This window comes from Phoenix dactylifera, chromosome 14 (genome assembly GCF_051530095.1).
Source record: "Phoenix dactylifera cultivar Ajwa chromosome 14, Ajwa_hap1_PhDact_Kaust_v1.1, whole genome shotgun sequence".
Taxonomy (NCBI): domain Eukaryota; kingdom Viridiplantae; phylum Streptophyta; class Magnoliopsida; order Arecales; family Arecaceae; genus Phoenix; species Phoenix dactylifera.
In genome coordinates, this window is record NC_143203.1 from 27,129,991 (window position 1) to 27,156,552 (window position 26,562).

General features: G+C 47.3%; 2 protein-coding genes across 7 annotated transcripts; one reads left to right on the forward strand and one right to left on the reverse strand.

Annotated features, from left to right (window-relative positions):
• Positions 1–256: 256 nt before the first annotated feature.
• On the reverse strand, positions 257–6,531 carry LOC103698931 (Protein kinase superfamily protein). The gene is made up of 4 exons (XM_008780980.6): positions 5,477–6,531; positions 4,127–4,387; positions 2,290–2,412; positions 257–1,136 (listed from the first exon to the last, which is right to left on the reverse strand). The coding sequence occupies exons 1-4, from the start codon at positions 5,855–5,857 to the stop codon at positions 573–575; spliced, it is 1,329 nt and encodes a 442-aa protein (XP_008779202.1). The 5' UTR covers positions 5,858–6,531; the 3' UTR covers positions 257–572.
• Positions 6,532–21,620: 15,089 nt separating this feature from the next.
• LOC103696986 (Calcium-dependent lipid-binding (CaLB domain) family protein) lies at positions 21,621–25,739 on the forward strand. 6 transcript variants are annotated; one of them, XM_088710300.1, is made up of 5 exons: positions 21,621–22,067; positions 22,169–22,234; positions 24,753–24,897; positions 25,022–25,157; positions 25,234–25,484. In XM_088710300.1, the coding sequence occupies exons 1-5, from the start codon at positions 21,998–22,000 to the stop codon at positions 25,264–25,266; spliced, it is 450 nt and encodes a 149-aa protein (XP_088566426.1). In that variant the 5' UTR covers positions 21,621–21,997; the 3' UTR covers positions 25,267–25,484. The 6 variants fall into 6 exon arrangements, with proteins under 6 accessions (XP_088566426.1, XP_026657059.1, XP_008776962.1 ...); XM_026801258.3 differs by lacking the exon at positions 25,234–25,484 and adding an exon at positions 25,502–25,739 and having other exon boundaries at positions 21,622–22,067; XM_008778740.4 differs by having other exon boundaries at positions 21,626–22,067; positions 25,267–25,484.
• Positions 25,740–26,562: the final 823 nt, after the last annotated feature.

Below are 26,562 nucleotides of genomic sequence, written 5' to 3' on the forward strand. Positions count from 1 at the left end.
TTAAAGAGGGGGGGACATAAAATTATATAAACTATATAGTTTGAAAACCACAGACATAAGATGAGCCCTTACCATTTCTGCAGCAGATTATCTTTTTAGAAAATGAAAAAATAGAGCACTGATTGACAGATTTCACTAAAAAATTTTGGTCAGCTTGAAGGGTCTCAAGATTACACTACTCCCGATATGAGCTCATGTTTTGATGCATGGCCCCCAGATCAGCGTGTAAGTTATGCATGTGCTCTTCTGAGAGATATTTTGTAGTTCGGAAGAAGACAGTCGACTGAAGGTAGAAACCTCTGTACAGTGAGTGAACAATAAGAAGAACATGCTCCATGACAAAAGAAAATAGATGACAGAAAATGCATAACCCAGCTTCCAACTCTTTCCATCTTATGTTCATATTGAACGTAAAAAGGGGAGAGAGAGAGGGGGGGGAACAAAAATAAATAGGCCATGCTGCTATTCTTTTATAATGTATCCACTTGATCGCATACCCAAGATCCCATCTTCCTCCCATGCATTTAAGTCATAGAAGAGGAAAGCAAATACGGTGACCTTCATCCACAGCCTTAACCCCATGTTCTTGCCAACTTCCCCACAGCCCCTGGTGCCAACGCTCTCCAATCCAACTTTCCTACAGACCTGCTCTTTAGGCTGATCAATTCCCTGATGTCAAAGACCCTACTCCTAGCATTGGCATTCTCTTTTGACATTTCTGCTGCATCGGTAGCATCCTCCCTGACCGAGGGAGCTGTAATGGCTCCTCCAGCCTCTCCGTTCAAGATCTCGATGATTTGATCAAGCACCTCAACTACCTCACTCATTCTAGGGCGGGACTTCGGTTGCTTCATTAGGCATCTATTTGCCAAAGCTATGAGCTTGCGAACAGATTGTACACAGTTTTGCCCTTCAAGTCGTGGATCTACAATAATGTGAAATTTTTTGGGGTCTGTTGCATAGGGTCTCACCCAATCCAAAAGTTTTTGCTCATTTCTTGGTAGGTTCCTATCCACAGACCGTCTTCCTGTTATGAGTTCATAGAGAACCACTCCAAAGCTCCAGACATCACTTTTAGCAGTTAACCTCCCAGTATGGACATATTCTGGAGCAGCATAGCCAACAGTTCCCACGACCTGCCCAGAAGCAGTACCAAGATATATAAGCTGTGAAAACAACTTGAACATTATCCTCGAAAAAGGATCAAATAATTGCAGGATCTGAAGTACATGCTAAAATTGTTATTGTGGTGGAAATGACACTATCTTGCAAAAATTAATTGCACCCTATCAATGCGATCAAAATGACAATTATAAGGACCTATTTGGATGCAAGTATAGCTTATCCCTAGATAAAGTAGGCTTTCAGATGAAAAGAGAGGAAAGCAAGTGGTGGAAGAGAAGGATTTTGAGGAAGAAAATGCTGCCTGTCAACCTCCGTGAAGCCTGCAATCCAAAAAATCTTGGACATCTGATTCCACAAATGGTAATTTTTCCTATCCCCATTAGTTGGGATATTGCAATCTTAAGTTTCTCTGATCAGAGGATCTCTTTCCTCCCACCGATAACTAATTACCAGCAGCAGCCTTATATGGAAAAATTCCAAGAATATTTTATACTGACATCCAAACACCCCTATTATTCTCCATTAGCTTGAAAATATCTACAGGGAAAGCCTGACCACACTATAGTAAAAATGCTAGGGGAAAATCAAAATATTCACCAAAGAATCCAGTACAGCAATAAATGTTCATTTGTGTATGAGAGTGATGAAATCAAACACAAATTAAGATGAATAAATAGGCTTGGTGCAGAGTTCATTAACCTTGTGGCTTACCAGTGCATAACTCACCAGCAGAAACTGCCAGTTAACTCCCTAGAGACCAGAGAGCAAACTCAAAATAAAGATATAGCGGTTTAGAAAACATAGGGATGTCCCTTAGCTTAAATTCTGGTCAAAATTTTAAGCCAGACAATATGCATCATTCTAATGCCTTGATATATAACTAAGAAAAAGATATTGAGTGCTTTAAGCCAAACACAGCATCATACTTGCAATATATATGTTAAGCAAGATGTTTTTGATGGCACTTTTGCTCAGTTTCTTCGTTTATGTATAAATAAAAGAGTTAATTTGATATTAATTCTTATACATAAGCATTAGTGCAAAGGCAACACAGAAACAGACATAAATCATAAAATAATAGCATCAGAAGCTTAAGAAAAATTTAACAAAGTTTCCTGCAATTATTGCAAATGATGGAAAATAAATAATTAAACTCCAACTTACTGATGTCGAAACATGACCAACTCCTTCCGCAGGGCCATGTCTGGCAAACCCGAAGTCTGAGAGCTTAGCATTAAAATCTTCATCTAGCAGAATATTTGAGGTTTTAAAATCTCGAAATATTAGCTGCACGGTAATACATAAAGCAGACCGATAAGTAGCTTTACTTGCATATGTGCATACACAACAAGGCCAGAAAAGGAATTTTCATATTATGTTACATTTGAAGCTTAAGTATCAGAAGAAAATGAAGACAGGAAGATATCATAGCCAATTTCACATCATACATGTTCGATAAGTGATATAGCCCAAACTAATTTAAATCTTTAGACAACCTTACCCTGCTATGATTAATACTACATTCAAGAAGTCCATGTGCAATATGAAGAAGTGAATGAGTAGATGCGATAAAAAAAATACCCCCTCTATCTATACGCATGCATGTATATGCAATGAGTGGAGAAAGAGATTTTTTTAACTATCCATTTTATTGAAGTTTTTTAAGGAGTTTGGAGTGGATATTGGCTAGAATAGAAATTTTAATGTTTTGCTAAACTTTATAAGTATCCTATACTAAATATATGAACGATTTGTATAGTTTTGTATCAAAATATCCTATTTCTCGAATTATACAAATTTTTATTACTCATTTCCTGCTCTTGTTTCTCGTATAGTTTCTCGCACTTGTTTCTTGACCTAGCAACTATGCATTGCAAAGCTTTTAAACTAAAGTAATACAGAACAGGTGACAGGCACAAATTGAGATAGTATTGTCATGTCCGACAAATGTTATATGAGGCAATTGCAGGTTCACGGAATAGTCAGATATGCAGAGGGACGCAATGATTTATAAGGCATGCACAGAAAGAGAGAGAGAGAGAGATTTTCTGCCTTCCAGACAGCCTTACAAACTTCAAAGACAACAAAAAATTAAATATATAGAACCCACTCAACAAGAAATTTTTTTGGCTTAATAAGGCCCTTATCATCAGCCACTTACCAGTTGCTGCAGAAATAGTAACAATAATATAATATGGTTGGCAAAATAAATAAATAAAAAAAAAAACCGGCATCATATAATAACTCAGTGAATATGATCACTTAGGATTTAAATTTTACTAAACGATGCAGCCTCTTCGGGCAAGAGTTGTCAATGGACCAACTGCTCGAATATTACCCTGGTGCTCTATTGCATGCATATGAATGGATCAATAGGCCTTCCTATTCACATGAAGTACTAGGATCGAAAGTGGCAGGCAAAACATGGTCAGTTTAATGACCCTCTCTCTTGCATGGGATATTTGGAAAGAGAATGATATGAGAAACTTCATGGTATAATGAGAATACTGATGTTCTGATAAGATGATCACTGTATTCTCCTTCACTGGATCCTCTACAAAAATTTCCAAACTTCTTTTTTCAAATTTTTAAGATCTTGTCATCCCAATTTGACAGTGTCCATCAAGGCTTAATTTTTTCCTTAAAGAAAAACAAAAATGCAGGTAGTTGAAAGTGGTATCAACCATAAGGCAGTGTCTTCTATGGACCATGTATTTCAAATAAGGTAGAATAGAGGGAGAAGAGCGAGACCTTTGAAGAGAACAGGCATCCACATTTATAGACTAATAAAGATATGGACATCTGTCCTTTCAGAGGTTTCTCAATGGTCAGCTAAAAGATACTTTTAGCGTACAGCCTTACTTGTTGATTTATATATCAACTTGCATGATTTACTAAATTTCTCGCAACTATAGATGCCAGCAATTAAGAATAACATTAACCACAACTAAGAAAGCCTAGCACAAACAATAACAATAAAAGGCATCGTGGGAAAAATTACCTGAAAATCCATTTCTTCATGGAGATATGCTAAACCACGTGCAGCATCTTGGGCAATTTTTAACCTCTGCTCCCACGACAGAGTTGATGTGACTCGAGCTAATAGGTGATCCTCCAAGCTTTTATTGGGCATTAATTCATATACCAGAAGCCTTTGAATCCCCCTCTCATCATCTTCAGCACAATAGCCCACTAACTTGACAAGATTGGGATGCTTAACTACACCGAGAAAATTAACTTCTGTAACCCATTCCCTGTGTCCCTGGATGCTATAAAGTAAATAAGTAAAGGAAACATCACAAATACCAATTCAAAAAGATACATTCATGCATGCATATTTTGACCAATCAAAAATTTCAAACCCAGCACAACACATTCGCAAACAAAGGTAATTGATCAACTGGGAAAGAGAACTATTAGCAGATCGTACTGAAATTCTGACAAGAATGTAGTAGCAATTGTGCACAACGGCCATTGTGGCAAACAAGCAATGCACACAATCAAATGGGGTTTGCTACCAGGACCGACAACATTTTAGCAGCACATAAATTCATTCCTAAGCTAAGGATCGTCCTATGTCTAAATAACCATTTCCTAAGAAGTGATTGTCATTGTCTGAATCACCCTAGTATAGTGTTGGGCAGGTAGTGAGTGATTGGGACAGAAATCTCTATGCAGTTGTGGAATGAAATCTACTGTGAGAGGAGAAATCTTGAAAGAAAAAAGGGAAGTGCTGAGATGCATCAGTGACATGTACAAAATAGTCGAAAAAGCAAATTTTGGTGAGTCTCTTCTCCAGTCACCGGAGAGGTGCAGGCCAATCAGCTGTTCCTAACAGATGGACATCGAGCAATTTGCATTGGACCTTTCCAGACCACACATGAACTGAAGAGGATCCAAACTCAATTTAGATCCCATCCAGTAGCTCACCAAATATCGAATATTGCAAGTAAATTACAAAAGGAACGGAAATTAAAGAAGGTTCAAAGCAGCAAACTGCCCAAAAATTACAAGATCCTCTAAAATCAAGAGTCTGTGATGCCACACATAATTCATATAATCCATTGATTTACGCTAAAGATTAAGATATCAAATAAAATAGAAACACGATCCATCAGAAAAAATTCTGACTCCTGCTATAAGCGAATCACACTAAGAATTCTTGAAACACTACACTGTGAGCAATAAAAACTAAAATTTCAATATCAAAGATTCTCCATCGAATCCCATTCCATCACTTCCAAGTCATAGCAGTACAGATTGCAGCTCAAAAGACGCAAGATCAAGGATTTATGAAGTGAAAAGAACAAAATATCAACGAAAAAAAAGGTGGGGGAAGAAGAAATTTTGCCTGCAATCCATTTCGATTCAACTGCTTCACGGCAACATCCATGCTCTCAGCGACGTCATCCTCTCCCGGAACCGTAAGGACGCCTCTGTACACGCACCCGAACCCGCCCTCTCCGATCAGGAGGGCGCGACTGAACCCCCTGGTCGCCGCCTTCAGCTCGGCGAACGTGAACGCCCGGAGTCCGTCCGGCAGCTGCCCCTGGAGGCGGAGTGGGGGCGAGAGATCCTCCTCCTCCAGTCGCGAGAGATCCCGGGGGCCATGATCGAGCTCGGCCCGCCACCCAGCCGAGGCGACGCTGAGGGAGCGCGCCCAGGAGAACCGGGAAGGCCTCGGCCCGGGCCCCGCCTCATCGCCAGCGGCGGAGAAGTGGAAGCACTTCATTGCCGCCCTAAAGAGCTTGGTGAACGAAAAAGGGAAGAGAAAAGGAGTGGAATTATAGAAGAACGCATAGGCGAGAAGAGGTCAAACGGAGGTGGTTGAGAAGAGATGAACCGCCATCAGACAATGAAAACGAAGGGAAAGAGGATTCGGAGGGGGTATTCGGAGAAATTTTATGATGGGGAGTGAGATTCAGTCATACGGAGGAGGGCTTATTTATATTTTTTTGTTTCCTTCAGGGGATCTCGTACTCTTTTTATTTTTAATTTTTTTTTGACAACGAGTAGGTTTGAGAGGCGTGTCAGCGTTCGTCGCGTTGCTGCAGGAGCGGGACGATTTCACGAGAACCGCTCCCGTCACGAGCAGGGGCTAAATCAGCGTCGGGTACGACCGGTAGCAGCCCATGCGGTCCACCAAGAGTTCCACGGAGACGAGACAAAATTCCTCTAATCTCGGCGAACCGAGGGCCTGCGATTTCAACCCAAAAAAACTCCGAGCTCGATAAATATACTCTGCTTTTTTTTTGTGAGGAAATTTTCGGAAGGGTGGCTCTGGCAGGGACTTTTTCTCTGCTTGTGATTGTGAGGCTGTTCTGAAGTTTTCTTCTGTTCTTAGTTGTGCTTCTCTGTTATGCACTGTTTCTTTCCTTTTTCGCACTGCATATTGCCATATTCTTCCTCCTTGACATGTATCCTCTTGGTCTCCTTTTCCTTTTAGTGGAAAAAAAAAAATCTAGAGGTAAAAGAGAGATATTTTGGCGCGTGCTTTCCACCTTTCGATTCCACCTGGAGACTGGAGTCCACCTTCATGTGGTGCAGGTTGGTAAGCCCTCCCTTTCAGGTGGGCTTGCAACGCCGCGTCACGTGAAAGCTTGTGATGATCTACATTCTCAAGATCCATGCAGGTAAATAGGAGAGAAAAAAAAAAATTTAGAGTACTTTGAAAATCGTACAATACATAATCTAATAATTGACGTAAATCAATCATTTCTTCGTGAAAAAGGTATAACCAAACCTAGTTGCATGCAGATCATTTTTATCGTAGAACTAGTATTTTTTTATAGTAAATAGGAATCATTAAACCCGTTTAGAGTAAATAGATCTGTAAACATATGAAAATAAAATATCTGACAATTCAAAAGGAATATCTCTTGTAATCATCTATAGAGTAGATTCTGTATGGATGGCAACGTACACCGCCATCCAATCTGCAATCTTATTAATTTCTTTATAAATATGTTTTACTTCAAAAGGCTAGAAAAATTGATTCTACTCTTAAACAAGCCGAACTAGTGTTCATCGTATAAAAATTGTAACCATCGGCAGCCAGTTTTTTGCGATAAGATTAGAACACTACTAGCTATGTGGACTTTATAATTTTCTAAAACAATGAAAAATGATTTTTGATTTGAATCTTACAATATATGTCATGATTTAGGATGATGTGTCGCAATCAAGGATGGTAATTCTAGAATTACATGTTGTTGCTGGAAATTGGACCCGAGGGCAATCTTCGGTCGAGGAAAGGGAGCGGCGTGTTCTCACGGCGGGGCGGCGGTCCGTCGGCGAGCAGCGTCCTCCGTCTGGGGCGGTCGGAGAGAAGGGACGGCTGACCCACGCGGCGAGGCGGCGATCCGTCAGCTGGCGGCGTCCTCCGTCTGGGTGCCTGCACACGAGCCGGTGGCCGGGTTTTCCGGCGCCGGCCCTCCGACGCTCAAGTCAGGGAGGGGGCAAGTAGTGTAGAAAGGAGATGAACAGTGTCTGTAGAGTGCTTCAATCTTCCAACCCCCTCCTGAGAGGCCAAGGCTCCCTTTTATAGGCGGGGGTCGGTTTACCTGCGATGTAACAGGGCGAAGCCGTAGTACGGCTCGGCATGTCATTCGGGTCGGCGCACGGTCAGGCGAATCATTGCACTGATGTCGGCGGTGAGGGCGTCGTATAGCCCGAACTAGCACGCTATCAGGCGAATTATTGCATTGGTGTCGGAGGTATGGCCGAGATCGGAGACTTATCATAGTTGACTAGACTCTGCTGGGCTGATTTGCCGTGGAGAGCTGAGAGTCCGTAGATGACAGGAGCCATGCGCATTTATTGTGGAGTAAGCCGGAGATCCGCATTTATTGTGGAGTAAGCCGGAGATCCGCATTTATTGTGGAGTAAGCCGGAGATCCGCATTTATTGTGGAGTAAGCCGGAGAGTTACAGCGACCATGCGCAATAAATGCCAGAGGGGCGTCAGGGTATGGTCCTCGGCCAGACCTCAGAGGCGCACGGCCGTAGTAGGTGGCTGACAAGAGTAGACCTCGAACATCGGGGTTTTTCTTAGGTCGGAGGTCTCGAGGTCGGGCGTTCCGAAGTCGGACGCCGACTTCGGCCGTCCGGGGTCGGAAGTTGTACGGCTTCTTAGGGGCATTTATGTCATTTGGGAAAAAATCTTATTTCCCCCAACACTACCCACCGACTTCCGAGTTCGAGCGACTTGTGGGCTCGGACGTGGGAAGTAAAGTCTGTCACTAAGGTTGGGGGGCGAGTCTCGTCCGCCCCCTTGCGCTTCTCGGAGCTTTCATGGTGAAACCTGCGCCCTTTGGCGTCTCGAGGCTGCTTTATTCAGTGAGCTTATGATGAAGCTCGTATCATTACGCTTCTTGAAGCGGAGGTGGCGTCTCTTGAATCGCCAGGATCGCTTTACGGCGGATTAATGATGGGGGTCCTCGAGCTCGTCGAGGCGGTGCCTCGATCCCGTAATCGAGGCTTCTCGCTCATTAATGAGTGTGCCGTTACGGGGTTTAAAACGGACACGCGGCGTGACCCAAGGTCGGACGCTTCCGATTTCGTGTTACTGGATCATAATTTCGGAGAGGTGGAGGCCACATCGAGGCTCCACGTGTCCCAGATCTTATTAAATGAGGGGAGCGGGGGCGGCGTCCGCTCGTTCCTCAAGATGATTTGATTTTGCGGACCCATGATGAGGCCCCGAGATCCGACGGGACAACGCTTCGATTTCGTACCCGAATTATTAATCCGGAGTGAATACGGTGCCTCGGCTTCCGAGGTCGACACGTGGCGCAACGCGATCGGGGGATGGGAACCGACCCCGTCGATCTGGGCTGTCAGGGGGGTCTATATAAACCCCTCGAGGTTGCCCTAAAGGTCTTGTTTGGCTGCTTCTCATTTTCGTTATCTTTCTCCCTTACTTCCTTCCTCAACCGAACCTTGCCGTCGGTGCCCGGAGCGATTTCCGGCGATGTCCAGTAGGTTTTCACCCTGTTTTCACTAGGGTTTCCTCTTTTCTTCTCCTCCCCAGCTTCCATTTTCCGCTTTTTTTAACTTTTATTTCGTTCTTCTGTGGGAATGGGTTTGGGTCCTGAGGAAGTGGGATCGAGCCTGTCGGGGGAGGAGTTGGAGCTGATCCGCTCCCGGTTCTTCTTCCAGCCCGGATTTCGTCTTGAAACTGCGGGGCCGGAGGACAGGGTGACGCAGCCGCCCCCAGGTCGGATCGCGGTCTACCGCGAGACACTTTGGGCTGGCCTGCGTTTTCCCGCCCACGAGTTCGTGAGCCAACTGCTGGCCGAGTACCAGCTCGTCCCGGCGCAGTTGGCTCCGAACTCGTGGAGGACCATAATCGGATTCTTGTCCCTGTGCCTCGGGCACGGGATCCCGATCTCGGTAGGCCTCTTCCGCCGGTGTTTTCTGTTAAAGAAGAACCCGGCGGACGCAGGGTGGCTATACTTCGCCTTTCGGGGCGGTATGTCACTCTTCCAGGGTGCCCCTTCCTCGATTCATGAGTGGAAGGGAAAGTTTTTCTTCCTGGCGTCCGAGGCGCCTTGGGGGTTCGACCCGAGGTGGAGGGACCCTCGGTTGAAGACCCTCAATAAGCTCTCTGAGCCCTCGAGGAGGGAGCTGAGGACCCTGGACTCCGTGCGAGCCCTCGGGAGGGGCAACGACCTGACCGAGCTCCTGCGGGAGGACGCCCTGGCGAGCGTAGGTCTGAGCTCGGCGCGCCCCGAGGGTAAGGGTGGTTACATTATTTTATTTTTTCTTCGTTCTTTGCTTTTACTGTCACTGGTCTGACACTTAACGAAATTTTGATTTCAGATATTCCCCGCCTGCCGACCAGCAACACATCACTTTTTTCTCGCCTGAGAAGGCGAGAAGCCGAGGCCGGGGGAGCCGCGCCCCAGCCTCGGAAGAGGGCGAGGACGGACGGCGCCTCTACGTCGGCCGGGAGGAGTGGCCCCGAGGCGGGGGCCTCTGCAGCTGAGCCGAGGCGGGCGCGGGTCGCCAGCGACGCGGGCCCATCGGCCCTTCCTTGCCCTGCCCCCCTTGCCCAGCGGGGGGAGTCGTCCATGGCCCGGCCGCAGCAGCCAGAACCCGGGTTTGCCCGAGGCCCCGAAGCGAGCGGCTCCGGGACCTCGGGCTCGATCGTGCCGAGCTCTTCCCGGGCTTTCCGAGAAGAGTCAGTCGAACCGGACTCTTCTATTCCCGAGGGGAGTTCGGCTTTTCGTAATGCCGAGGTCGCACGCTCCATGTTGCGGCGCGCGATGCTCCCAGCGGACCGGGCCGAGTTCCGGAACATTCCGCTGGAGGAGGTCGTCAACGGCGCCTACTGCAACACTGCCCGAGTAAGTTTCTTTCCTTGATTGCCTTGAGTCATTGGCGAGTTCATATGCTTTTCAACTCACGATATCTTCGTTCCTTTCTTTTCAGCATGTCCACGAGCTCGACGCCTTGGTGTTTATCGCCCAAGGCTGTCAAGAGGAGGCCTGGCGGCTCGGTCAACAGTTGGAGTCGGCCAAGAAGAAAGTCGCCGAGCTGGAGGTGGCATTGGCCGATGCCGAGGCTCGGAGGACGGCCACCGAGGCCGAGCGCCTTGCTATGGCGGGGGCGCTTGAGGAGGAGAGGGCGGCTCACGCCCTGACCAGGTCGGCCATGCGCGGTACGGAGGCGCGCTTGGGGGAGGTCCAGGCCGAGGTCGCGGCCCTCAAGTATGAGGACGGGGTCTCCCGCCTCCGAATCGAGCAACTTGAGGCCCGGGAGAGGAGGGCACTCGAACGAGCCGAACATGCCGTGGAACTCTTCAAAGAGTCGCAAGAGTTCCGCGACATGTTGGAGGAGGAGACGGTGGATGGTTTCCTCCGGGGCTTCGAGAACTTCCGGGTGCAGATGCGCCTGTACTGCCCTCAGTACGACCTTTCGACGGTCCGTCCGAGGGAGGACCTGGGCTGGGGGTCCGACGTGGAAGCCCTTCCCGCCATCCTGACATCCGAGGCGGGAATATATGAACAAGACCCCGCCGAGCCTTCGACGGGGGTGGCCGAGGCGGACGGTGTCGTGGAGGCGGCTCCAGCGGCCGAGGTGGACGCCGTCCCGGAGCCGGTGCCCGAAGCTCCTGCCCCCGACCCCGAGCCTGTTCCGGATGAAGATCATGAGGTCATCAATGTGCCGGACGACCCCCCGGATGTTGTTCCCGCCACTTAGGACTTAGCGTATTTTTCTTTTCTTTTTCGTTGTATCCGGGGTCGGCCCTTGAGTGGCCGACTTCCAATTTTGTAATTGGCCTTCCGGCCCTTTGTTAATGAAAAAATATTTTTGTCATTCCGTGTTCATCTTTCCCTCTGTTGTTGTGGATGAGGCTAGAGCCTTAGCTAACTGCCTCGAAGACCTCTAACTTTGTATTTTAATTTCCGGGCTGCTTAACGAAGTTGTCCCCTTTTCCCGGGCTATGTCTTAGCCTTCTCGGGTTCCAGTCATTCCGACCAAAAGGAGCTCCGAGTCTTAGGTTTTTTAGAAAATTCCTCTAAGTCCCATAGCTCGGATCTAAGAATCGTGGAAGTCATCACGTTTAGCTTTTAGAGAAATCCCAAGGCATCGAGGTCGGGCCTTAGCCCTTCAAGTAAGACCGGACTAGGTCTATGCCTGCTGCTATTCGGAGATTTTAATCGGATTTGCGAACTTAACTCCGAACCCCTCGTAGGGAGCGCAGGCTAATAAGTAAGTCATTGTCGAAGGTTTTCGTAGTTATCGTTCTCGGACTCTGCCGAGATCTCGGTGAGCAAGGCTGGGATTTCCAAAAATTGCCTTGGTATCCATGTTTGGCTGATACACTCGTGGTCGGGACCACTTTCTCAGCTAGATGTCGGAGTTTACGTAGAAGAGCCGAGTTGGGCCCTAATTTATGAAGCCTTCGTACAGATTGCGGAGACTTGACGAACGGAGCCTGCATAATGTAGTTAGGGGGTCGATCTTAAGCCGACCCATTGGAGAGGCCCGACTTTGGGGCGAGATAAGACTCCAACGTTGAGATTCCGCTCAGCAATATGTAGATAAAATTTAACAAGGAGGGCGTCTAGTTGGATGTACCTCTTGCATTCTCCGAGTCATGCTTCACATGGTGGAGTAGGTTGCCTCCTTTCCTCGTCGACCTCCGGAGTCATTTTGACTTAAAGGGGGGCTCGGGTTTCTCACGGACCCAACAGCGCCCACCGAGGTTGAGAGGATTTGGCGAGGCTTTATTGAATTGTAGCTCTCTGCGAGGTCGAGGGAGTTTCAGACCCCATGGTAGGACCTCGGGCGCCTCAACCTTGGTCGAGGGATCTTGCGTCAGGTCGGCGAGTCCGTGGACGCTTTGCTGACCTGTGGTGCCTCCCGAGGTCGAGGGAGTTTGGGACTCTACGGTCAACCCTCGGGGCATCCCGACCTTAGTCGAGGGATCGTTCGTCAGGTCGGCGGGTCTGGGCACGCTCTACCGACCTGCGACGCTTTCCGAGGTCGAGGGAGTCTGGTTCTCTACGGTCGACCCTCGGGGCATCCCGACCTTGGTCGGGGAATAGCTCGCTTCGGAGATCGGGGATCGTCGACCGCTCCCGGGGGTCCACTTCGTGGCGCCCCGGGTGGAGCCACCCTTTCCACCCCTTACGGCTTCTTCCCGAGGTCGAGGGAGTCTGGTTCTCTACGGTCGACCCTCGGGGCATCCCGACCTTAGTCGAGGGACCGTTCGTCAAGTCGGCGGGTCTGGGCACGCTCTACCGACCTGCGACGCTTTCCGAGGTCGAGGGAGTCTGGTTTTCTACGGTCGACCCTCGGGGCATCCCGACCTTAGTCGAGGGATCGCTCGCTTCGGGGATCGGGGATCGTCGACCGCTCCCGAGGGTCCACTTTGTGGCGCCCCGGGTGGAGCCACCCTTTCCACCCCTCACGGCGCCTTTCCGAGGTCGAGGGAGTCTGGTTCTCTACGGTCGACCCTCGAGGCATCCCGACCTTAGTCGAGGTAGGAGAACGAGCCGAGCTCGTCTGGTCAGAGAGGACCGTGCTCATAGGTGGAAGTTGATGGAGAACGAGCCGAGCTCGTCTGGTCAGAGAGGACCGTGCTCATAGATGGAAGTTGATGGAGAACGAGCCGAGCTCGTCTGGTCAGAGAGGACCGTGCTCATATCTTGACGTCTCGAACATCCCTATAGCCGGGGCATCCCGACGTCTCGGGGCATCCCGACGAACCGGGGCATCCTGACCTTAGTCGAGGGAATTTCGCGCCAAGTCGATGTTTCGTCGTCCTGCGATTCTTCCCGGGGTCGAGAGAGTTTGGGACTCTACGGTCGAGCCTCGAGGCATCCCGATTTTGGCCGGAGAATCTGAGGATCACAGACGACCCAATATTAGAAGAGAATTACAGCCATCAAGATAAGAGGATTGTTTGCGAAGAGGAAGCTGAGTCCATTGTCCTGATTGTCTTGAACCCCTAGGGGTTTTACTGGTAGTACATTCGTAGATTCTCGGAGTTCCAACTTCGCGGGATCAGGGTCCCCTCTAGGGACTTTAATTTATACGCCCCTAGTCGTTGTACCCGGGCGATCTGATACGGCCCTTCCCAATTTGGGGCGAGCTTTCCTTGCTCAGTCGGTTGAGAAGCCTCGGCTCTCCTGAGGACGAGGTCCCCCACTTTGAAGAGCTTGGGCTTGACTCTAGAGTTGTAGTATTGGGCCGTTCGCTGTTGGTATCTCGCCATGCGGACCCGGGCAACCTCTCTTGTCTCTTCGACGAGGTCCAAGTTGCTCCTGAGCTGGGAAGAATTGGTGTCGGGGTCGTAATGCTCCACCCTTGGAGAAGGCAGGCCGATCTCCAACGGGATGACGGCCTCAGTGCCGTATGCTAGGTTGAAGGGGGTCTCTTCCGTGGGCAGTCGGAACGTGGTCCGGTACGCCCAAAGGACATTGTACAAGTCCTCGACCCACTGTCCTTTGGACCGATCAAGCCTAGCCTTGAGCCCCTGCAAAATAGTGCGGTTAGTTACCTCAGTTTCTCCGTTTGTCTGGGAGTGAGCGACTGAGGTGAAACGGTGATCAATGCCGAGCTCAGAGCAAAATTCCCTGAAATGAACATTGTCAAATTGTCGACCATTGTCAGATATAAGGATACGGGGTAGTCCGAATCTGCAGATTATGGACTTCCACACGAAGTCTCGCATCTTTTGCTCGGTGATCCGGGCGACGGGTTCGGCCTCGACCCATTTGGTGAAGTAGTCGATGGAGACGACCAGGAACTTTCTCTGTCCGGTGGCCAGGGGAAAGGGCCCCAGGATGTCGATCCCCCATTGGGCAAACGGCCAGGGGGCGATGATGGAGGTCAGCAGAGCTGAAGGTCGGCGCTGGACATTGGCGTTTCGTTGGCACCGATCGCACTTCCGGACGAAATCCGTTGCATCCTTCTGGAGTGTGGGCCAATAATATCCTTGTCGCAGGACTTTATGGGCTAGTGCCCGACCCCCCAGGTGATTTCCGCAGATCCCTTCATGGACCTCTCGGAGGGCATAGTCCGCCTCGGAGGGGCGGAGGCATCTGAGAAGGGGAGAAGTAAATGATCGTCGATAGAGTTTATTCTCGTGCAAGACATACCGGGGAGCCTGGCGCTTGATTCGGCGAGCCTCCATCTCGTCGTGAGGTAGGGTTCCGTCCTGAAGGTAGCAGACGAGCCCATCGATCCAGCTTGGCTCGGAGTCGATGCACATGGTGGGCTCGGGTTCCTCCGTGCTGGGGATCTGAAGATATTCGAGCGCTGTTCCCTTGGGAAGCTCGCTCATGCGGGAGGTTGCCAATTTGGATAGCTGGTCTGCCCTGAGGTTCTCCGCTCTGGGAATGTACTGAATATTGAAGGAATTCAGGGTAAATATGAGTTCCCGCACCTTCTGGAGATACTTTTGCATGGATGGCTCTTTAGCTTCGAAGTCTCCTTGGATCTGGTTCACTACCAGCTGGGAGTCGCTGAAGGCCGTCAGGTCTTCCACTTTTAGTTCTTTCGCCAGCTTGAGCCCGGCGATGAGAGCCTCATACTCGGCCTCATTGTTCGAGGCCGGGAATTCGAGGCGCAAAGCTTGCTCTGCCACCACTCCGTCTGGACTGGTGAGGATGAGTCCGGCCCCGCTACCCCCCGAGGTCGAAGACCCGTCCGAGTGCAGGACCCATGGCTGCCTCGGGGCCTCCTCTACGGATTCGGGTGGCCTCTCGGGGTCGTCCGGAAGGGTGCACTCCACGATGAAGTCGGTGAGTATCTGAGCTTTGATAGCCGGCCTGGGCCGATATTCGAGGTCGAATTCCCCGAGCTCGACCGCCCATTTGGCGATCCTCTCCGCACGATCCGACCTCTGCAGTATTTGCTTCATAGGCTGGTCGGTCAATATGGCTATCGTGTGGGCTTGGAAGTAAGGCCTGAGTCTCCGAGCCGAGATGATGAGAGCGAAGATGGTCTTCTCAAGTTTAGAATATCGGGTCTCAGCATCCTTGAGAACCCGGCTGGTGTAATAGACCGGCTTTTGGAGCTTGTCCTCTTCCCGGACGAGAACTGAGCTCACTGCAGCTGGGGAGACGGCCAGATATAAGTAAAGGATCTCGCCTTTCCGGGGCTTGGTAAGCAGCGGGGGAGAGGCCAGAAGGCTCCGAAGCTCTTCAAAGGCCTGCTGGCATTCTTCTGTCCACCGGAAGTCTTTCGGCCGTTTGAGGCTCTTGAAGAAGGGGAGGCATCGCTCGGCTGACCGAGAGACGAACCTTCCCAGGGCGGCAACCCGCCCCACGAGCCGTTGCACCTCCTTAACTGTCTTTGGAGGCGACATCTCTTGCAGTGCCCGGATTTTCTCCGGGTTGGCTTCAATTCCGCGCCGGGTCACTATGAAACTCAGGAACTTGCCCGAGGTGACCCCGAACGCGCACTTCGCCGGATTGAGTTTCATTTGGTACCTTCTGAGCTTGGCGAATGTCTCGTTGAGATCGGCTATGTGGTGTTCCGCCGCTCGGTTCTTTACCAGCATGTCGTCCACATAGACTTCCATGTTCCGGCCGATCTGGTCTTTAAAAATTTGGCTGACCAGTCTCTGATAGGTGGCCCCAGCGTTTTTCAGGCCGAAGGGCATCACCTTGTAGCAGTAGGTGCCCTTGTCGGTGATGAAGGCCGTCTTCTCCTCGTCTTCTGGCGCCATTCGGATTTGATTGTATCCTGAAAAGGCGTCCATAAAAGTTAGCAGTTGGTGTCCTGAAGTGGAGTCGACGAGCTGGTCGATGCTTGGGAGGGGGAAGCTGTCTTTTGGGCAGGCCTTGTTCAAGTCGGTGTAGTCCACGCACATACGCCATTTTCCGTTGGCCTTCTTTACGAGGACTATGTTGGCGAGCCAGTCCGGGTAGGAGACCTCCCGGATGAAACCGGCTCCGAGGAGCTTGTCCACCTCTTCAGCTGCAGCCCGTTGTCGTTCCGGAGCAGAGCCTCTTTTCTTCTGTTTCACAGGCCTGCTGGTCGGCCTTACCTGGAGTCGGTGGACCATGACTCCAGGGTCAATTCCCGGCACGTCCGCAGGCGACCAGGCGAAGACGTCAGCGTTGTCCCGTAGGAAGCTGACAAGGCAATCCCTCTCGCGGGCGCCGAGGCCGGAGCCGACCTGCACAGTTAGCTCGGAAAAATTTTCTTGTAGTGGAATTTGAATAAGGAGCTCACCAGGCTCTACTTGCTTCTTCCAGAAGGTGTCCCTCGCATCGAGGGTTTCTATGGGCAGCGAAGGGCCCATTGGGTGGTCCGGCGCCTCGGCTGGTTACTTTACTGTGTGGGCCGCCATGTAGCATTGCTTGGCGACCAGCTGGTCTCCGCGGACCTCGCCTACTCCTTGGTCGGTGGGGAACCGCTTGAGCAAATGGCGAGTTGAAACCACGGCTCGAAGGGCATTTAGCCCTGGGCGCCCAAGGATGGCGTTGTAGACCGAGGGCAGACGGACCACCAGGAGGTCCATCCTCACAGTGCTCTCCCGGGGGGCGGGGCCGACTGTGACAAGGAAGCTAGCCTCACCTTCAACCGGGACTGCATCTCCGGTAAACCCAACCAACGGGGCATTGACTCTCCGGAGATGCCCTTCTGTCAACCCCATTTTTTGGTAGGCATGATAATACAAAATGTTGGCTAAGCTTCCATTGTCAACTAGGACACGCTTTACATCAAACCTATTTACAATCATAGAGATGACCACAGCGTCATCATGGGGGGTTTCGACCCCTTCTAAGTCCTTGTCCGAGAACGAGATGACTTCACCAGTACGTGGGCGCTTCGGGGGTGCTCCCTGGGCGGCCGTTCCTGCCGAGGCCCGCCCGATCATGTTGATGGTGCCGGCGATGGGCCTGTTGTCGCCCGGATTTTCGGTTGGTGCGACATTCTCCGCCGGCCTCCTTTCCTCAGGTCGGTTCCTCACGAACCGGTTGAGTACTCCCCGTCGGATGAGCGCTTCTATCTCATCCCGGAGTTGGTAGCAGTCCTCCGTGTCGTGCCCACGATCTCGGTGGAAGCGGCAATACTTCCTGGGATTCCGGGGGAATCCCGTGTCTCGCATAGGAGGCGGGGGTCGGAAGAAGTCCCGACCCTCGATTTCCATCAGGATTTCGGCCCGGGGAGCGTTGACGGGTGTGTAGTTCTCGTACTTTCCCGGGTACGTCCGAGGCCGTGGTGAGGACCTCGGCCGAGGAGGGGTCCTTTGCTGAGATCGCCTCTGCTGTCGGGGCAGACTTCTCAGTCTGGGGAGGTTCTTCTCTCGGCGGGGGGATCGGCTCCTTTGTCGGCCGCGCTCCTCGCGGCGTTTCTTCTGCTTCTTGGAGGCGGGCTCAATTGCCCCCCGCCTGGATGCAACTGCCTCCTCGGCCTTGGCATACTTCCGGGCTCGGGCCAACATTTCAGTGAAGTCGGCCGGAAAGCTCTTCTCGATGGAGAAGAGGAATCGGTAGGAGCGAACCCCAGTCTTCAGAGCCGACATAGCCATCGACTGGTCTAGCTCGCGAACCTCCCATGTGGCGGCGGTGAAGCGGTCCAGGTACTCCTTGAGGGGCTCCCCCTCTTTCTGTTTGATGTCGAGGAGGGAGTCTGACGTCCGTCGTTGGCGCCGGCTGGCAGCGAAGTTGGTGGCGAACTGTCTGCCGAGCTGCTCAAAAGAGGACACCGTATTCGGCTTCAGTCCAGAAAACCAAAGCCGAGCGGTCCCTCGGAGGGTCGCTGGGAAGGCCTTGCAGAGTATGGCCTCCGAGGACCCTTGTAGGGCCATGAGGGCCCGATAGCTCTCCAGGTGGTCGAGAGGGTCGGTCGTCCCGTTGTAGGGTTCCACCTGAGGCATTTTGAACCTCGCGGGAACCGGCTCATCCTCGATCTGGCGGGAGAAGGGGGACTTGGTGGTGAACTCAAAGTCTCCCTCTTGTCTTGCCTTCTTGCTGTGGAGCGCCGCAATCTGACGCTCCAGATGCTCAACTTTCCGGTCGAGCTCCCCCACCCATGGAATTGTCGCTGTGGTTTGCGCCGGCTCACGGTGATCTGGGGCTGACTCTGCCTCAGAAAGTTGGGGTCTCCGATCGAAACCTTCTCCCGGTAACTCCCTCCGGGGAGAAGCTCGTTCTCCGTTGTTGGCTCTAGAAGAGCCATACAAGTTTTGGCTTGGGAAAACCGAGCCGTTGGGGAGACACTCCGGCGAGGCCTGAGCCCGTGGGGGGAGCGTAGGTAAGGCTTCCTCGCGCCGCAGACTCTGAACGGCGGCGGCCAGGGCCTGGACTTGCTGTACCAAGGCGTCGAACTGTTCCGGCTAGACCTGAGGAACTGGGTCAGCCGGAGTTGGAGAATTCTGGACAGAGTGTCCAGGGCTTTGCGGGGGACGCCGGGAGATGTTAGAGGCTTCCTTACTTCTCAACTTCATGACTGCTACTCGGGCCCTTCCTCTAGCGCCAACTGTTGCTGGAAATTGGACCCGAGGGCAATCTTCGGTCGAGGAAAGGGAGCGGCGTGTTCTCACGGCGGGGCGGCGGTCCGTCGGCGAGCGGCGTCCTCCGTCTGGGGCGGTCGGAGAGAAGGGACGGCTAACCCACGCGGCGAGGCGGCGATCCGTCAGCTGGCGGCGTCCTCCGTCTGGGTGCCTGCACACGAGCCGGTGGCCGGGTTTTCCGGCGCCGGCCCTCCGACGCTCAAGTCAGGGAGGGGGCAAGTAGTGTAGAAAGGAGATGAACAGTGTCTGTAGAGTGCTTTAATCTTCCAACCCCCTCCTGAGAGGCCAAGGCTCCTTTTATAGGCGGGGGTCGGTTTACCTGCGATGTAACAGGGCGAAGCCGTAGTACGGCTCGGCATGTCATTCGGGTCGACGTACGGTCAGGCGAATCATTGCACTGATGTCGGCGGTGAGGGCGTTGTATAGCCCGAACTAGCACGCTATCAGGCGAATTATTGCATTGGTGTCGGAGGTATGGCCGAGATCGGAGACTTATCATAGTTGACTAGACTCTGCTGGGCTGATTTGCCGTGGAGAGCTGAGAGTCCGTAGATGACAGGAGCCATGCGCATTTATTGTGGAGTAAGCCGGAGATCCGCATTTATTGTGGAGTAAGCCGGAGATCCGCATTTATTGTGGAGTAAGCCGGAGAGTTACAGCGACCATGCGCAATAAATGCCAGAGGGGCGTCAGGGTATGGTTCTCGGCCAGACCTCAGAGGCGCACGGCCGTAGTAGGTGGCTGACAAGAGTAGACCTCGAACATCGGGGTTTTTCTTAGGTCGGAGGTCTCGAGGTCGGGCGTTCCGAAGTCGGACGCCGACTTCGGCCGTCCGGGGTCGGAAGTTGTACGGCTTCTTAGGGGCATTTATGTCATTTGGGAAAAAATCTTATTCCCCCCAACACATGTGTTAGAGTAACATGCTAAACATGTCGAACTAATAGTTTAAGATTATCATGGTTGATTTCACCCAACCCAACCTGCTCATTATGAGTTATAATGAAAGAAACCTATTATCAATTTAATAGACAATTTTATTTCCGAACTAATAGTTGCAATCGGCAAAAGTTGCCTGACCCCATTTTACAACTGAAAGGACTTCACATACACTTACTATTAGACACTCCGCCAAGAAGTTGGATTTAGATTTATGTCCCAAATTGGCTTCTAAACAAAGTTTTCTACTGGACCATATTTTTTTGTGGTTGGAAAACTCCTTTGAATAGTTCCAAGTAAGTTCCCTCGAGAAAAAAAAAAGTTTCAGGTAATTAAACCGCCACATCCAAATGCGAGTTTAAATTTATATCTTTGAACTAATGAATATCTAGTAGATTTTTCAATTGGGTTTGGAATTACAAGTTCACATTTTCTTCCTTACGACTGCGTTTCTTGGAAACTCAACCAAATTTTAGTAGCAACTAAACAACTGTCTTAGACATGATCGTTCATTGTCTGTATCTAAGAAGGTTAACAGAAGAATCGATTATATTAGCCATGTCCCAAAGGAAAACCAGTGAATCAGAGTCATGGCACCAGTGACCTGGTCGATTTCGGAAAAAAAAAAAAAAAAAAGGAGTCCAAACCAATAATCTTATAAGACTCTTAACCACTAAGAGACAATTTGAAAATAAACTAATCTGATATGTAAAATATATGATCCAATGCTCTTCGATGCAAAATAAAAAATATATTTTATTTTATTATTTTGGACATTTTTCAAATCTTGCTATTTAAAATAATTAAAAACATCAATAAGTTCTAAATTTCTTTTCATAAAAAATAGTTCTTTATCTATTTGATAGAAAATAAAAAGTAAATATACTTCAATTTTGTTTTACATATTTTGAAAAACTTATTATTTAAAATAATTTAAAATATAATGAATTCTAAATATAGTTTTATGTTATGTATCGATCATATTTTTTTTAAAAAAAATATGATCATAATTATTTATTATTTATATTACAATCAAAAAATTTAGATCCATATCATTTAAAAAAAATGTTAAAATAGATAATCTATCACTAATTATATAATTTTTCTAATATTATATTTATTTATAAATATTTTTTAGTTATAGTTCGATTTGACAAATTAATCCTTGGACTACTATCCAGTGACCCGATGACTCGACCAGCTTGATTTCTATTCTATTGTACGACTCGTTTAATTTTAAATAAAAAGGAGATAGGAAAGTATGGTCAACTGAAAATAAATAAAGTAGTTTATGTTTGATTGAAGATTTCAAATAAAATAGATATAAAAGTAGCTTTCACGTAGGAATAAATTTTCCATCTTCTAGAAAAATAGAAAATTTACTTTTTCATGGGCTAGAAATCAAAATAAAATATTTTTTTTCTTGTACTCAATTTATCAAGGACATAAAAAAATATTTTATAATTTTTTCTTAAAAATAGATACTAAATCAAATATAAATCATTTTAGAAAGTATTACATATCAGTTTCCCGAAAATAAGATAAAATTATTCTCATGAACCACGATAGTCCTTCTTAGTTAAATACTTCCCTTTCCCCTTCGCCGCCGCCGGCGGCGCCCGGCGGCAACCCCCCAACGCACGGTCCTTGAGTTAGTGGGACCCAGGAGCCGGCGTTACGACCTACCTTCCAAGTCAAAATTTAGATCGCCCACGGGCCTTACCGACTCCCGTCACCTCTCCAGTCTCCAAAAAGGGTTCTTCTTCCACGTTCAAACTTAAACCTAACAATTTGGAAGGGTATTGAGACCAACTCATCGTTAGGATCGACGACCCATTCAGACGCTGACTCGAAATATCTTTTGACTTTGAAGCATCCTAGAGGAAACAGAGTCCTTTATCTTCCCATCCTGTGGAGGGAGAGAGAGGGAGAGAGAGAGAGAGAGAGAGAGATGGGAAAGGGGATATTGGAGGTGCAGCTGATTGACGCAAAGGGACTGGCATCCACTGATTTCTTAGGTGGTATCGCCTTATCTCACTGAGAATATAGAAATAGAGTAAGGAAGAGATTAGGATTTTGATTCCATTGTTCTAATTTACTTGCATTTTGTTGATGGATACAGGGGATACAGATCCGTATGTGCTGATCCAATACAGGAGCCAAGAGCGCAAGAGCAGCATCTGCCGAGGTTGGTATTTCTATTCCTTGTAGTACTTGGAAAAAAAAAATCCTTATATTTGATTGTATGCTGTTTAATTGTGTTACGTTTTATCTGGTTATCTGTAGACACCCTTTTGGTTTCCTATTCTGCCAAGCAGTTTCTTTCTGCATCATTGCATTAAATCAATGAAATGGTTGGTTAATGGCAGTGACCATTGATCACATAAATGGCTTGCAGTAAAAACTTTCTTTCTTTTTTTTTTTTGATTTTCTTTTACCTGATTGATCGCCAAGATTGGTTACATGAATCGTTATTAGAACCCAATAATGCACGTATTACTTCCAAGAATAGGAAATATTTGATGGCTGGATGAGACTCATTTAGTTTTTCTTTTCCCTGGTTTTTTGTGTATCTTATTTGTAACGTATACTTTCACTTTTAGTTGTCTTGTATTGTTTCTTTTCTTAAAGAAAGAAGAGAGAACCATGAGGGAGTGCATGTATAAATCAAAGAATGTATATAGACATGTTATCTTGTTCATCAGATGTTGAAGATATGTTCTCTCCCTAGTGTGATGAAATCATGTTAAAAAAAAAAATTGTTGGAAGTAGGTCAAAACTATGAGAACATATCCAGTCATATTTAGAGATATAAGGATTCATGAAACTAGAAAATTGAATTTTTAAAAATTGAAAAAAAATAAATTTTTAGATTTTTTTGTCTTAAATTATCTGTTTGTGCAGATGAAAAATCTAACGAGCAGCCTGCCTGTTTTTAATTTGTTTTAGATTACGACCCTGCTTGGTTCCCAAACAATCATAAGCAGGTTTTGGAATAATTTTATTCAAAAGTGTATTGGTTAAAGCTAAAGAAGTACAAGAAAGTTGCTTTTTCAATTTTCTTGAAATTCCAAAACTACCCACTCTATTCAGTCTTTATTCAGGTACTCAAAAAGTTGTTTGGCTATATAAACGTGAATCAAGTTGAAAAGATGTATGTTTTTTAGGTATATGCAGCTTTGTTTGGAAAACATATAAAACCTATGAGTTCAAAGCATATTTGATTAGCAAATCAATAAAACAGGACTGCTATAATCCCAATACACACACACACACAATAAAGCATATCATCTTAGGCCCTTTTCTGGTTGACATTTATGAGGATGAAGGTTTGAGACTTCTGAAAAGCTATCTGCTAAGATCATCACTATTGATAACTTCATTACCAATTGTAGCATGTAAGTTGGACAATGTGTTCATTATTCGAAACAAAGAAGGCTTTTTTCATCTCAAGATGAGATAAACTAGCAATAAATTGGCGGTCATAATGCACCTTGCTGATAAGTAAAATGCTGGCTAACCTAACTCTGACAAAGAGGAGATGGGTAATTAAGATCTCCCCCCCTGAATTAACCACCATTTTAAGTTTAATTCTTGTTGATTGAAAATTGTATTCTCATTCGTCGATAGCCCCCCAACCCTACATACTCATAGGTAGCTCTCTGAAAATTAGAAATATCTGCATATAAGAAGAAGTCTTATTGTGTACATTTAAAACATAAAATGTTAACCAGGTAAATACCAAACACCAAATGATAGTCAAATAAACATCTGGATTTTAAATTACCTGGAGGTGGGAGAGGTTAAGAGCTCTATGAAATAGAAATATCTGCATACAAATCAAATCTAATTATATATACAGATTAAACACAAAATGCCAAGTGTACAGGCTAAACATCGATCAACTGATAGTTAAGCAAACATTCAGGTTTTAGATTCCTTGAGGAGAGGGGGTGGGGAGAGGAAAAAGCGGTATGCACCAAACTTATCAAAACATGCATGAGGCCAACCCAAAATACATGGTGCAAGCTTTTCTACCTTATGTGGTCACCAATCTACTAATAAAGTAAAAAGTTGCTTGCTGAATTAAGGTGGAGCTCAGCCATCTCATTGCAGACAACCAGCATTCATCTACTGACTTGTCATGCTCTTTCTTATTCATGGTAGAAGCTGTTGGTTCACCAAGTCATGTTAAGTGGAAGCTTATGAACCCTAGAGTGGCGATCAGACATGTCATTCTACCAAGCCTAACCTAACAAGCCAGTGTGCCCTAGGCCAGCCATACTGCATATCCATAAATTAAGAATCTGGATGGAAGATTAAAAATGGAGAATGAGAAGATAAGAAACCTTGATAGTCTCATATCAGCAACCTCCTTTGCATCCATTCAGATCAACTTTCCTGCTCAAAGTTTATTTGAAACTCTAGTCCAAGAGGCATTTAACTTATCTTCAATAATATGGATCATTTGAAACATGATGAGTTTGACCTAGACCTGGGGTATCAGTCACTGCTAAGATATTGGAGAAACACGGATACAGCTCCATCCTAACCAAAGACAATTCTCGGGTCCTTTTCATTCACCAAACCATAGAAGGAAAGTTTGCAGATAAAATAGGCATGCACGAGAAAGCAGAATGCTGCATAGAACAAAGCTTGCCCATAACGAAATGACAATCTTCTAATGTTGATATGAAACTCTGGAGGTGCAGGCCAAGGAAGCAATCCATCATGGAATGAAACATTTAAGTTTGTGGTTCACTCTCCAAGCGGCGAACACCAGCACAAGCTCATCCTCAAACTTATGGACCATGACACTTTCACAGCCGATGACTTCATGGGCGAGGCGACGTAAGCAATCGCCATGACTATTGTTTGCTATTTGCTAGTTGCTACGATGATGGCAAGGCATTGCCGACTCAAGTGCTCTACTTCCCTTCAGAGCTCAGAAGTTTTTTTTGGCTTCGTGATGCAGGATCAATGTGATGGATGTGATTGCTCTGGGCATGGAGAACGGAATCGGGGAGCTACGCCCTTGCAAGCACAGGGTTGTCCTAGCCGACGGGACTTACTGTGGAGAGATTCGAGTTGGTGTCAAATTTACTACAGAGGTATCCATCACTAGTCACTTTGTTACCAAATGCATGATTTGTACATTCTTTTCAGATTAGTCCATGACATACCAAGACTTTTTGGTGCCTTCTTATCGGATTTGGTTAGATGAAAGAAGAGGAGGAAGAGGAGGAACTCGGCGGGTGGAAACACAGCTTTCGCTCCTAAACTTTTTGAGAATTTCTCAATCATCTGTACGACCATCATGGTCAGTTTATGGTTCATGTTATGGAATGTAGTATCAGATTGAAGCCAGTGGAATGTAATCAGTTGATGATCGAAACAATCTGGATACTTGAATTGTATTGCAAGTTGAAAGGATCGCATTCATTATTTACTGCAGGGACTTGAAGATTGAGTGTCCAGTATCTCAGAAGCTATGCCAACAACAGCGACCACTTCATCCTCGTCGACAATCCATCAAACACCTTGTCTCTAATAGTATTACCAGCGGTCCAGCACTAGAGTTCGGATACATTGAAAATAGTGTTATAGCACACCACTGAGATGGGAAGTGAGATAAAATTCCTCTATGTAAGTGCATATTGATTTGCAATTTATCCTTCCACTGTAACCAATAACCCGTGTTTGTTCTCGGAAAAAATAAGCATGTTACTTTCAAACCCATAACCTAACATGCATCCAAGGGACCTACAAATCAATAGACATTGGAAAAATAATTTCTCAAATAAAATTTGCAAAATCATAAATATAGTATATATCTATTTGATATGCAGAATAAATCATTATCAAATACCTTTAACAAGCCAATAGTGGATTTATTTTTGTTTAGTTAATCTTTGCCCAAATAAGTTATTCTCTCAATATTGGCAGTGGATCCCTTGTTAAGTATCTCATATGACCTCGGCATAAATTTTGTACATCTAATTAGCCACTGTACTCAAACTCATAGTTTGATTTGAGCAGTCTAGCTATCAACATGACTTGATTCGTGCTGAGTTATACCTATATGTTAAGTCAGAGAACATGCAAAGACACTATTATATGATGATAATATTTATCATTTTTGTTAGAAAAAATTTAATTAGGCGTTTTTTTTTGGTATAAGCTCATGCCAGCCTAGCATGAACACTACTCTCAACATCAAGAGACAGAAGATGACATAAAAGTAACGAGGCAGAATCAGACTCAGTCCATATTCTTCTGAATGGTGAGCAGCAAAGGAGGCAATCCAATATGCAGCTCTATTTGCCAGTTATTATAATTTATACGTGGAGTCTCTACTCCGATAATTGAGAATTGTTTACTATCATTTTATGGTCATTATCCATCACTGTCGGTCGTATGAATGAGATCTCCTAATCTCATTCCTAGCAGTGATAATTTAAGAAATAAGGAATTGAAATCTCAATCCCCCTCTGATTGACCAAATAATTGAAAAGG